The sequence below is a fragment of the Hippopotamus amphibius genome, chromosome 3, assembly GCF_030028045.1.
Source record: "Hippopotamus amphibius kiboko isolate mHipAmp2 chromosome 3, mHipAmp2.hap2, whole genome shotgun sequence".
In the NCBI taxonomy this organism is placed as follows: domain Eukaryota; kingdom Metazoa; phylum Chordata; class Mammalia; order Artiodactyla; family Hippopotamidae; genus Hippopotamus; species Hippopotamus amphibius.
Window position 1 is genome coordinate 96,903,944 of NC_080188.1, and position 12,882 is coordinate 96,916,825.

Genomic DNA, 12,882 nt, shown 5'->3' on the forward strand with positions numbered 1-12,882 from the left:
TATTTATATTGCCAAAGGCCACTGCTTACATTTAGCAGTTTTACTATGTAGAAAAATCTTTGATTTTATTAAAATAAATGCATCTTCTGGTTTGTGAAAGAAATCTTTGCCATCAAGAATCTTACAAACATATAGCAAGGACAAGGCCTAATAATATAATAGGCAAACTGAAAAAAGAGCTGAAGAAAGCAAGACACGACTTGTCATGGATTTGCAGATAAGAAAGCTCAGATCTTGTTGGGACACCCAGACATGACTGAAGTATTTAATTCAGACTCTGAGAGATATGAAGAGTTTCTAGAAATAGAGAAAGGGAAAGTAGAATCCCGGGTAGAATTATGTATACCTTGAATAAAGGAATACTGAAATTGGGGTACTTTGTCAGGGCACGATAGCAAGAGTCAGGGATGAGTGGGAAGAATATTCTTTGTCTGAGACAGTGAAAGTGAGGCAGCTGAGGTAGGTTATGACCTAGGATCTTTGATGCCCAGGCTTAGAAATTTGTAAAGATGGATGTAAAGCCACCAATGCCATGATGGGGACCCAACTTTACTGGAATTAAAATAGTCATAGAATGTAGGATGAATTGGAGAAGAGCACAGCTAAGAAACAAAACACAAGTGTGAAGCTATTGCATTAATTCAGAGAACCATGGAGAGCACTGGCAGTGAAATAGAAGGACAAGAACATTTTCAGGGGCATTGCAGTATCTGTAGAAATTGGCAACTGATTAGATACAGGGGTGGAGTAGGAATTAAGGAAAGGCAGGTATAAAAACATGTTCCTGTGAGTAGTTGGTGATGACAAATCAAAATTTCAAAACCCAGATATTATAAATGTTTAAACAAAAAAAAATTATTTTCATAGCCTAATCCAGTTCCTGGTTTTCACCTGTCATGTAATGAATCCCTGTTGGAATTAGGATCTACCTGAGTCATGCAACTAGTCTGTTGTAAAGCAGGAACTTAAACCAAGGCCCCAAGTTCTCCTGTTCATTCTTCTTTAGAATTTAAATTAAGAATCCCTTACTTTAACATGTTGATTTTCCTGTGAAACTTTAAAATTAAATTAATGTTTATGTCTCCTAGCATACTTGGATTAAATAAATTGGATTAATATTTTTATTTATTTCATAACTATTTAGGATTATATTGTTAGGGATGCTTGGATTTGTACCATGAAAATAATAATACATGAGAAACTTAACAAGGTATTTAGGTTACTTTAGTGTTTGTCTACACATTATCCAATTAAAATTTTCTTATTTAATAATTCTGCTGAGATCAGCCTGATATGGTGATCTCCATTTTATGACAAGAAAATTCATTCAGAGTCAGAAAGTTTGAAGCTAGTACTTGAACCTAGGCTTTTTTGACTCCCAGTCACAAACAACTAGTTGTAAAAATAAATGCAGATTTTTCCCTTTGGTATGATACAGTTCAGTGCTGAACAGAACTTCAGTTATCAATTATTCTACGATTTGGCAAATCTTTCTGGAGGGGACATACAGTAAATAATTTTGGCTCTGCCAGCTATACAGTTTGTTCAAATACTCAATTCAACCATTGTATTGCAAAAGCAGTTATGGACAATATGTAAAGGAATGTGTACAACAAAACATTCTTTACAAAATCTGGCTACAGGCTGGATTTGGCCCATGGTATATAGTTTAATGGTCCCTGATTTTACCCCTAGTCTTATTTCTGAGAAGAAAACTGTTGTCCCTAGAGCATTTATTAGACTTGTCCAAGATGCTTCTGGATGGAGCCCTGAAATCTATTTTATTTTACTGCTTTTGATTCTAATGTCTGTTTCTAAAGAACTATTTAATAAGATCAGTCTAATTGACAAGACTTCTATCTTCCCCATCCTCAGCACTATAAGGTATAAATATTATTCTAATTGGTCTTTTTATGGTGCTCATGGAATTAGTTTAGGTAGTCAATAATGTCTTAATTGTGCTGGCATAAGTTCACTGGTTCTATCTTTCTCTGGAGACTTCCAGACATCTGGTTCCTTGACTGTTGATCTGCGTTTTTTCAAGATTGTTCACTCTGTAGGACTGAAAAACAAAGTTTTTAATAAGCAAACACCACAGCAATTGAATCCACTTAACTTCACAGAATAGCAACTAAGACTCTGAACAGATTACAGGAAATCTTTGTATCTCCCTCAATTCCATGTTCCAAAGGAACTATGATTAACTGTAAATTGATAAATGATAAATTGATACTTAACATAAGAAATAAAGTATCTATATAATTGTGCTAGGTAGTCTTTATTTCATCATTCTTTGAAAAAAGATGCAACGTATTCATATAAAATAGCATAATATAATATAAAACAATCAAATATGTTTCAAGTGCTTTTGATTTGTAATTCAAGTATGGATTCTGCTAGGAAACTTAGTCAAAGGCCAACATTTTACTTCTACATCAGAAACCTAAGATCTGATTTTAGAAAACCTATCTTTATTACATTTTCTGCTTCTGAAGGACTCTCTGTGTTTTACATAAAAGTAGGCCAGTTTTGTTCCTTCACAGTGCTTGGAGTTTAAAATAGAAGATTAAAAACAAGATAGGAAACTTTTCTGTTTAGAGTTACCCCCCTTCCAACTCTGTGTGTGTGTGAGTGTTTGTGTGTGTTCCAGACTTCAAATATTAACTATTTGTTAGCAATCCAACCAAAATTTCAATTTTGAATAAATTTTGATGATACACATCCCTCCAATTTAGCTAATTTTTTTCCTCATCCGGGAGGAAGTTGAAACTCTTTGCATACCATTATAAAATTCTCCTTTATATCCCAGAGCGAAGCCACAAATGAGCTTTGAGGTCTACTGCTGGTGTCTGTATTCTAGTTTTGCCACCTCTGCTATATTAAATAAGTTCTCATGTGATCAAAAGTAGCTGGCCCTGGTGGCTGCTGCAGGAAGAGTAGGAATGCAGAAGGAAACTTAGTATCAGGAGGTGGTAGTATCCCCATTTGCAGCAGACTTAAAGTGAATACAAAGATAATGGAGAAAACCAGAAATTATTTCCCAGTTATGTCCTAAGAATAACCTAATGTTGGATTGCTATTCAGAGATGGAGGAGCAAACATGTTGGTAACTTCAGGAAAATAGTTTAGAAACTATGCGTTTTGATAATGAAGTATTGAAGATTATTGAAAAAGAAGGAACAAAAAAAGGATTAGACCTTTGCCTTTTAATATTTTGGAAATTCTTATAAACTCTTTTTTAGAATATTTAGAATGATTAAATCAGATGAAAGAAAATCAGAAACAAAGGAAAAAACCTATAAGTAAGGTAGAAAGAAATAAATGAAAAGTTTTAAAAACCACACCAAATTATGCCACTCCTAATGCATTACATTTAAATAACCTCTTGTCTCTATTTTCACATCTTTGATAGATTTCATCCCTTTATAATCAAGAAAGTACATGTTTAAAGAAACTGATAAATGTTGAATTTAACCGTGAAACGTTAACACTATTATAAGGTACAACTCACTTGCATTGTAGTCAGATAAATTCTTAGTTTCTATCTCTGTGAAATGATTATTTATATGGGCAATTTAAACCAACTTAGCCATACAATTTCATCAATAATCATTGTGGTGCTGAGATATAAAATGCTGTGAGAAATATTTCTTGTTTTGCCGTATCTTCATTCTACGAAGAAGTAAGCTAGTTCGGGATTGATTTGCCATAATTAGTATTTACCTTTCTGTTAAATACTGTGCTCAAGAAAGGGGAGAAGTATATGTTTTCCAACACAAAAATGGTAGTACTTTTAGAGAATATGGATTCAAAATTGGTTATATTTTTTTTTCTTTTTCTTTTTTTTCATTCCCTGAGAGTCTTCTTACATTCAGTTTTTATACTGTCACAAAACGATTCTGTAAATATTGTTACAAACTATAGTTTTATATTAGAAGTATTTCAAATATTCATAATCTGTTGCTTTTGGCCAAAGTCCATTTTTATTTCTAGAGTAAAGAACAGGTTCAGTATACAACTTAAGCATCTTATATATTTTAAGCAGAATAGAGTTAGAATGAGTTTTTGAATATAAAAGAGATTTTTCAAATAAATTTTACCTCATCAGCTACATGCATTTTTTTTCTTAGTTTGGCTCTACTTTTTGGTGTAATCAAGTAAAAAAAAAAAGTTAGTTATTTGAAAAGTAAGGTCTTTTTATAAAGCAGTTAGAAAACTGTCTTTCCTAGAGTTGTTCTTGAATTATCTTAAAAAGCAGCATCACTTCAAAGCAAAGTACAGAATAAAGGGCCATGTACAAGATCTTCTAACTTAGAAGGTCTTTGAATATTTATTCTTGGATCTGGAGAAGCATGGAGACATCTGTCTTTGATTATAGTTACAGGGGCAAATTTGAATTCTAGAGCTGTATTTAAGACATTTCAACATATACAATGATATTATGTTCCTGGGCTATGGCACGTGGTAGTTATTTTTAACATAATTATAGATGTCTGAAATAAATTATTAAAAAGAAGGCATTCATAGCAAAATCAGAAGTTTTCATGGTTTAAGTCCTGTTTATCTAAGAAAATTCAAAAAAAAACTATTTGAATAAAGATTTCCCTTCGTTTCTCAATTGTTCAAATTAACTTTACAGAAACTTTGGTTTAATTGCTGAAGTGTTTAGCTTGTTTATTGACATTGTGCTTCTAAATTGTTAGATATTGAAGTAGAAAAAAATTGAGGTGTTTATTAAAGAAAAATATTACAGTAATACTAATATAGGAAGAAAAAAAGAATTTGCTGTGAATCTGTTTTCACAGTTGTCCTGGTTTCCTAGCCATGTGAAGTTACAATCATTTTTAATCTGTGCATTCTTTTGTTCCATTTTTCAGATTGTCTTAAATTTTACTACAATGGACCTATACAAAAGTAGTTTGTGCTGGTATGATTACATTGAAGTAAGAGATGGGTATTGGAGGAAGTCGCCTCTGCTTGGTAAGAGTTTGTTTGCCCCTTATGTGGCTATGCATGTAGTCTGCTTTGTCCAGAGCCAATTCTTTCAAGAGTTGTCTTAGGGTTTAAAATGTATGAGACCAACATTTTAATTTTTATTATGCTTTTTTAATCACAGCAAAAATACTTGCAGACAGATAGATAGACAATTAATTGATTTAAACCAGCTTTAATTATGAGGTGATACTTGGACCTGAACATAATGATTTTGAATAGCTTATAGTGAATACTCATCACATATTCTGTATTTTTAATTTTAAAATCAGTGTTTTAATGAGTAAACCAGATAAATTGTGTGTTTGTGTGTGTGTGTGTTTTGTTTTGCTTTGCTTTGCTTTGTTTGCTAAGGCGTAGAGTGTGAGCTGTCAGGTACACGTTTGGTTGCTGTCTTCCTGCACCAAGGACACTGGTTCTTACTATAGACATCACAGTTTTGCTACTCAGGTTTTTGTGGCTGAGAAGGTGCATTTGTAGTTTATGTCATAAATTGTAGCTCAGATTTGGTGGTCACGAAAGTATGCCAACATTAACTACAGACCACACCATTAACTTACACGAGGCACTTTCTGTTGCCCTCTGTTTTACTGAAAGGTGAGAGCTGCTGTGAGCATGTGAGCATCTACTCTATTGATTTTTTTTTTTTTGAGATTGTAACTTTTCCTTCTATTTTTAGAAGTAGTTTTGCTCAGTTGTAGTTATGTGCCTACAGATCTTTTCTTCATAACATCTAAAACCTGCTGAATGGACACTGTTGTATTAAAAGTGACAGCAGCCTAAGTCCAAGAGATCTGTAGAAATGCTTACAAACAAGGAAATATAAAGATTTGAACTAATTTGATATGTCAGGTTGAGGAAAACATTGTTTTGAACATTTAGTTTCTTAGCCTAGATGAAGCAATTTGTAATATATGTATGTGTGTTCCACAGAAAACATTTCATTAAACTCATATTGAAAAACCAAATCTAAAGCTGAAATATTGAGAACATTTTTTTAGCGTGCCATCAGCATTACACACTGCAGGGTGTAACAGCCTAGCAGACTGGCTCAGTCTGACCACACTTTTCACGTGGAAAGCTTTCCCCAGTGTTTCCTCTGAGATCTTGCTCCTCGGAGTGTGGTACTGCCATCACACTGGCAGCATCTGAATCACTTGGAAGGTTAGAAATGAAGAAATGCAGGTTCCGCTCCATAACTTCTGAACCAGAGACTGCATTTTAACAGACTCCCTGACAATTCATGTGCACACCATAGCTTTTTCTTTTTGAGTCAGGTTACTGTCTTCCAGTTTCCTTTTTTTAAAAAAATTGAACTATTGTTGATTTATAGTATTGTGTTAGTTCCAGGTGTACAGCAAAGTGATTCAGATATACATATCTGTGTGTGTGTATATATATATATATATATTATTTTTTCAGATTATATTCCATTATAGGTTATTAAAAGGTATTGAATATAGTTTCCTGTGTTATACAGTAAATCCTTGTTGTTTATTTTATATATAGTAGTTTGTATCTGTTAACCTCATACTCCTAATTTATCCCTCTCTCCCACCCTTTCCCACACATTACAGTTTAAGAGGCATTGCTCTCTTTTACATGCCTCTAATTTACTTTGCCATTTAGGAAGGCATTTTTTCACCTGCTAGCTGTTAGTACAAATTTGTTTTACGTTGACTGACATTTTTCATATACTAAACTATGTAGGACATCATTATCAAGAGCACACAAAAATGGCTCTAGTTACTAGGCATAGAGATAGGAACCAAATCTAGTGTGAAAAGCAATTAGAATATAAAGTCATATTTAAGAGTCTCTCTTTATTCTTTTATTTCTTGTAGGTAGATTCTGTGGGGACAAAGTGCCTGAAGTTCTTACCTCTACAGACAGCAGAATGTGGATTGAGTTTCGCAGCAGCAGTAATTGGGTGGGAAAGGGATTTGCAGCAGTCTATGAAGGCAAGTGACATTGAGTTTAGCGATGGCTTAAATGTCCTTTCTCTCAATTTCATTACAATGACATTGTAACTGTATTTAATTAGGAGATTTTCTGAACCTCTTCATTAGGATGATTTTAATAAAAATACTCGGTAGATTTAAAATGCAAATAAACCTGTCTTATGGTACCAGTAATGTGGAAACATACAAACATCAGGGATGTGTAAGGAAAAAAAGAACTAATTAGAGATGTTTGGAAAACAACAAGAAGAACAAATGGTACAGGAGTTCTTAAACTTCAGTTGTTTTTTCATGATGACATTAAAATATTATGAAGAAATTACTACTTCTCTTTGCACTGTTTGTGTATATTCGATGCCTGTACTACGGATATGCCCTGTTAAGGGAAACTGCGCAGAAAGTAACTGTGCGCAGTTCTGGAGCTTGCTTTGTCTAAATGAGAGAGTCAGCATTCGAGAAGAATTTACTAGATGCTAGTTCTATATGTATTTAAAACAATAAACTGGCATTGTGCTTGCTGGCTTTAAAAACAGCTCCCTTCTTGCCAGATCATGGGTGGAGAAGACCCTTCTTGCTCCTGCCTCGGCCAGCGCAGAAGTTTAGGCAATTGAGAAGACGGAAGAGAAGGGAAGCATTTGTTTTAGAGAGTAACTGTGTGGCTGTGAAGAGTGCAGTTTGGATGCAGCCACATATGTTGAGCAGAAGGCTGTGCACAGCCAGAGGCCCAGAGAGTTCTGTGAAGCTTCTCTCATGATTAGCTCTTCCACTGAGGTCAAAGGACCAAAAGCAGCAGTTCAGGGAATCACAGAGCAAACTCACATAGAATAAATTACAAAATCTCAAAAGGTTTTTTTTTTTTTTTAAAGTTCTTTATTGGAATATATTTGCTTTACACTCTTGTACCAGTTTTTGAGGATCAAAAAGTTTTTAAAGTTATTTTTTTTTAAATGCTTGTTTTTGTAAAGATGTGAAAATTAACAGTGATTAAAAAAATCATAGAATATATGCTGACTGTTATCTAATATTTATAGTTAAGTGGCTAGGGTTTGTTGTTTTTTTTTTTAACCAACTATATACTTACAACCAGCCAACCTTGATTTTTATAACCTGGTCTTTATGTACTCAGCTACAGGCACTGAACTAAAGTGTTATTTTAGAAGAAAATGAAAATGAAATGGCATGTCTAGGTTTATTTCTTTATTTTTGCTTTCCTCAGCTATCTGTGGAGGTGAGATACATAAAAATGAAGGACAGATTCAGTCTCCTAATTACCCTGATGACTACAGGCCAATGAAAGAATGTGTGTGGAAAATAGCAGTGTCAGAGGATTGCTATGTCGGGCTGACCTTTCAGGCCTTTGAGGTAAAGTCCTTTAGGCAGCGGGGCACAGCCTCCATAAATGGCAGTGCATTTAAGGGCATCCTCATTAAAGAAGCAAAGAACTAGAGAATCAGCTTTTTAATCAGTAAAGAAGCAAAGGATTGCCTATAAAATGCAACATCAAGAGCAAAAGAGGGTTGTTTTTTTTTTCTTCTTTCCTCTTGTTGCAGACATTTTCAAGAAGATTAAAGTGAGTTTACATTATCTGTGCTTTTGGAATTAGAATGTTTGAAGTACTGACAATAGTTTCTTTTGACAAATGCCCAGGCTTGTTTCACAAGAATCCTTGAAGAGTCCATTAAATAAAAAACTTTTATTTCTCTTCTAAACTAAGAGGCTAAAGGTAGATCATCTTTTTTGTTATTGTTGGCGGAAAATCCATTTTTCGCCTTTTTATCATGGTGCAGAAAGTTGCTTATATCAAAAAACAGGGATTTAAATAGTCTTAGGAGTTTTTGACTTCATCAAAAATATTTATCAGGGAAGAGATCAGCACCAACATTGCATTATTAGATGAGGGCAGAATAAAAGCCCAGGCAGAATCCTGGAGAAAATTCTGCATCCAAAACTCCTGCACTAGCTAAGGAGTCACTTTTGTGTGGTGGGGAGAACTGAGTGAGGGATGAGAAGCCAATTTGTCAGAATTCCTTGAATATATTTAAATTACAGAATCAGGCTAGAAATTGAGAGCCCGAGGTGGAGTAGGAAAGAATGATGAGGTGTTGGCAGTAGGTCCAGGAAAGAGGTAGAGATCCAGATGCCATTGCTGGAGATGATTTCTTTACTGATTAGAAGGCCTGCTTACGGTCCACATGATCAGAAGGCCGCAGAGAACCCCATTCACTGCCAGGGTGTCCTCGCCACTGAGTGTGGTGACCATGTGGTGCTCCAGTCCCCAGAGCAAGAGCAGCAGGGGAAACCCAGGTGCTACTCAGAAGCCCAGAGAACCTCATACCCACCTGTAAGCTGTGTAACATAGTTTTTGGTACTTGTCTCTACCCCTTTGCTTGTACCTTTTAATTTGCAGACATATTTCTTTTTAATAAAAAATTACCTTTTCTGCTGTGATCATGGTGTCTATGCCCCTGACTACTTTGTATTTTTGGAAATCTTGGTTCTGAGATTATTTGATTCACATGTGAATTTTTTAATTTTATTAAAATTTTTAATTTTTAAAATTTTATTGGATTGCAGACATTATTCAAATAAAACACTTTATTGTAAAGAGTAAACTAAAATTGGGTAGGATTCACCCACTTTTTAGACCAAAACAACTGGTTCACTGAAAAATTATCCAATGACCACATCACATGTGTTAATATTTTGTGCTATTTCAAAAATTGTGATAAACTATCTTTCAATATATAATTCAGTGTTTTATAGAATTGTTATAGTAGTGATGTCAGCAAACACATTCATTCCATGCATCTAAAAACTGAGGAGCAGAAATTGCTGGCTTAGCTGGTTTGCAGTTTTCTGGTTTTCTGGCTTTTTTGTTTGTTTGTTTTGATATATTAATATAGTAAGAGTGATATTCTTCAAAAATAGGATAATGTAAGGACAAATAGGAAAGATTTGCACCTCAGGCACTTAAAACCATGCCTGACACAGAGTAGTCAAGTATTTAATAAAGACTTGTTAATTACGTGAATGAGTAAGTTATTGCTAAGCTTTGAACTTGAGGTAAAGTCATGTCACAGCTTGGCTGACAGTACATTTTACTTATTCTCTCTGGTTTCCTGTCCACATGCCTCATGTAGAAACCTTTGTGGTAGACTTTGAGGCATGTGCTGTTGCACCATTGGCGTGAGTTCAGTGTTAATCAATTGGAATACCTGTGAAGGTGCTTTTAGACAGAAGCGCACATCAAGCAAGGTTAAGTATTGATTCGTTGACAGAAATTTTGTGGCCAGAAGCTCTCAGGAAGTGAAGCCTGTGTTTCCCTAGGAGCCATGAATCAGCACTCACTAACTCAATGTTCTCAGTGACTTTGTTGAACTCAACTATGGTGAATACTGAGAAGCAACTGTATATGCTTTTAATTTGGTCTAGGTGGTTTCAGTGACTCAGTTATCTGTTTATATCAGTTGGTTTTTGTTTACATAATATTTTTTCAATATACAGCTTATGCATTTTATATTGAAAATGTATAATTTTAAAAAGGTCTTCACTATTTCTCAGTGTTTTATGTCTTTCTCTGACAAAACTATTTTTATTCACTGATATCAGTCTTTGACTTTTTCAAACACTTCCTACTTTTGTAACTCTTGTATTCCCTGTGTTACTCTCTCCCCTTTCAGATAAAAGGGCCCTTAAGATAAGCTAGTTCTGTTGAAATCTACTATAAAGAACTTACTGGCTGTTCATTATTTATGCCTTTCTGTGAATTTATGTCATGAATATTCACCTCTCCTAACGCTACTTAGATTTTAATGTAAGTACAGAAAGAAATCTGAACAAGTGCTTTTGTTAATGACCGTAATAGAGTCCTAATACTTCTCTAATCATACCCTTTGGGAAGATTTTTCTTCTCTAGTAGTTACTGGTATGTTGATTCTTAAGGCCAATACTGAAGTGAGTTTGTACATGAATGTAGATAATGTCTAAAATCATTTTGAAGAACTTGTCTCCTCTTCAGCAGTGGTGTTCTTTGTAAAGAACTCTCTATACTACTATTTTACTTGAGCACTTTCAGTGTGCAGAAATACATAAGAGAAAAATTGGGGAGACTGTTTACGGTACAACTTCAAAGAAATGTCAAGAAAGCAAAAAATAAGTGAAAAAACCCAGAACTTACTTATGTTTAATTAAAATCCCTACATACATTTATTTAAGCGGGATTATGTTTGAGGAACTTATCACTATTTCCATGCACTCTGATTTGGTTCTACTTTCCTCTAGAAAACCATCATGTGTAATCAATTTCCCTAGCACTAGTGGCAATGTTCTAAACTACGTAGAAACATTCTTTATCTTGGTACAGTTGACCCTTGAACAACACAGGTTTGAGCTGCAGGGGTCCACTTATATGCAGATATTTCTTTTTTAATAAACATAGTACCTGTTATTTTCATTTTACAGATCTTTAACTAAATGCAGGGGAACGTTTGTGTTTGATTAGAGATCGCAGTATGTGGAATCAAAAGAACTAGGGTGTAAGTGGTTAATCTCTCCAAACTGTTTCAGCCTTCTTCCCTTGGGTCAGTCATATATCAGTTCCTATGTTTTTCAAAAAGACAGCAGTTGCAGGGGTTTTCAATTGCTCCCAACCCCTACTTGTTCAAGGTCAACTGTACTTGGTGAATTACTTGATTAAGAGTAATCCTTTAATTCCTTTAATAGTTTATATTAGTTTAAGTAGACCAGTTTTTGTGAATGAACTGGGAAGCCAACACAAAGAGATTTTAATTAGTTAACATTTTAATGCTTGCCCTGCACTATTTTTGGATATTTGGCTAAAAATATATATTTGTTAATGACTATAAAAGGGAATTAAGTAGCTCTTCAGAATTATAATTTAGGTTATCATTCTACTTTGAAAGGTTAGATTAAATAAACTTGCCCAAGGTCACCCAACGCGTAATTGGTAGCACTGTGATTGACACCAATTCCGTGGCCTGGCACTTTTGCACCCAGGTCTTGGTAAAAAATAAAGCATCTGTATTCTCTCATGGAATTAAATTCTTTCCCTTCATAACTATTGTCATTTGTACATTTGTATTATTTAATCAGTAAATGTCTGTCAGGCAGGGACATGTCTTTATTCATCATCGTTTATATACTATGAAGTATATAATTGTTATCTGACAATCGTAGGTTTTCAATAAATATTTACTAAATTTATGAGTGAGTTAAAAATAATTGCGTCATGGAGGGAAAAAAATCAAATGGCAGCATTGCAAAACCTGAATATATAAAAATAGACCTCATTCAGCCTTATGATTTTGATTTTTACATGGTTGAGCATGTTTGTTTTTTCTGCTCCATTTTTGAGCTCTAATTATATATGTATTAATATCCATTAAGTATTAAATAGTAACAATAATTATATTAATTGATAAAATATTAAATATAACAGTAGTACATTTCAAAATAATCATCTATTAAACTGTTTTCCTTCTTATTTAAAATTCCTCTGTCATAGCATTATTACTTAGACTTTACTGTATTTTTCTTATTATTAAAATTAATTTATTTTTAATAATAAATGTGAATCTTGATTGTTTTTGTTAGTCATGCTTTTCTTTAACATTTCCCCCCAAAATAAAAAATGACTTAGCATTGTTCCAAGTGTATAGAATTTTAAGTTATATTATCTATAAAATTTAATCATTTATGGAGTTGATAGTATTAATTATATTTTGAAATTACATTCTGACACTCAAAGAAGACTTTTTTTATTATGGTAAAATAGACATAACATAAAATTTTCCATCTTAACTATTTTTAAGTGTGTGACACAGTAGTGTTCAGTACATTCACACTCCAGAACTCTTTGCATGCTGCAAAACTGAAACTCCTTACCTGGGAAGCAGCAACGCTCCATCAC

At 33.9% G+C, this 12,882-nt stretch overlaps 1 protein-coding gene across 2 annotated transcripts in view; it reads left to right on the forward strand.

Moving 5' to 3' along the window:
- The window catches only part of TLL1 (tolloid like 1), a 231,231-nt gene that overhangs the window by 159,399 nt on the left and 58,950 nt on the right, over nucleotides 1-12,882 (forward strand). For both annotated transcript variants that reach the window (XM_057729421.1, XM_057729420.1), the window contains exons 10-12: nucleotides 4,878-4,980; nucleotides 6,837-6,953; nucleotides 8,170-8,315. In XM_057729421.1, the coding sequence (XP_057585404.1) occupies nucleotides 4,878-4,980; nucleotides 6,837-6,953; nucleotides 8,170-8,315 (366 nt within the window). The remainder of the gene's footprint in view (nucleotides 1-4,877; nucleotides 4,981-6,836; nucleotides 6,954-8,169; nucleotides 8,316-12,882) is intronic.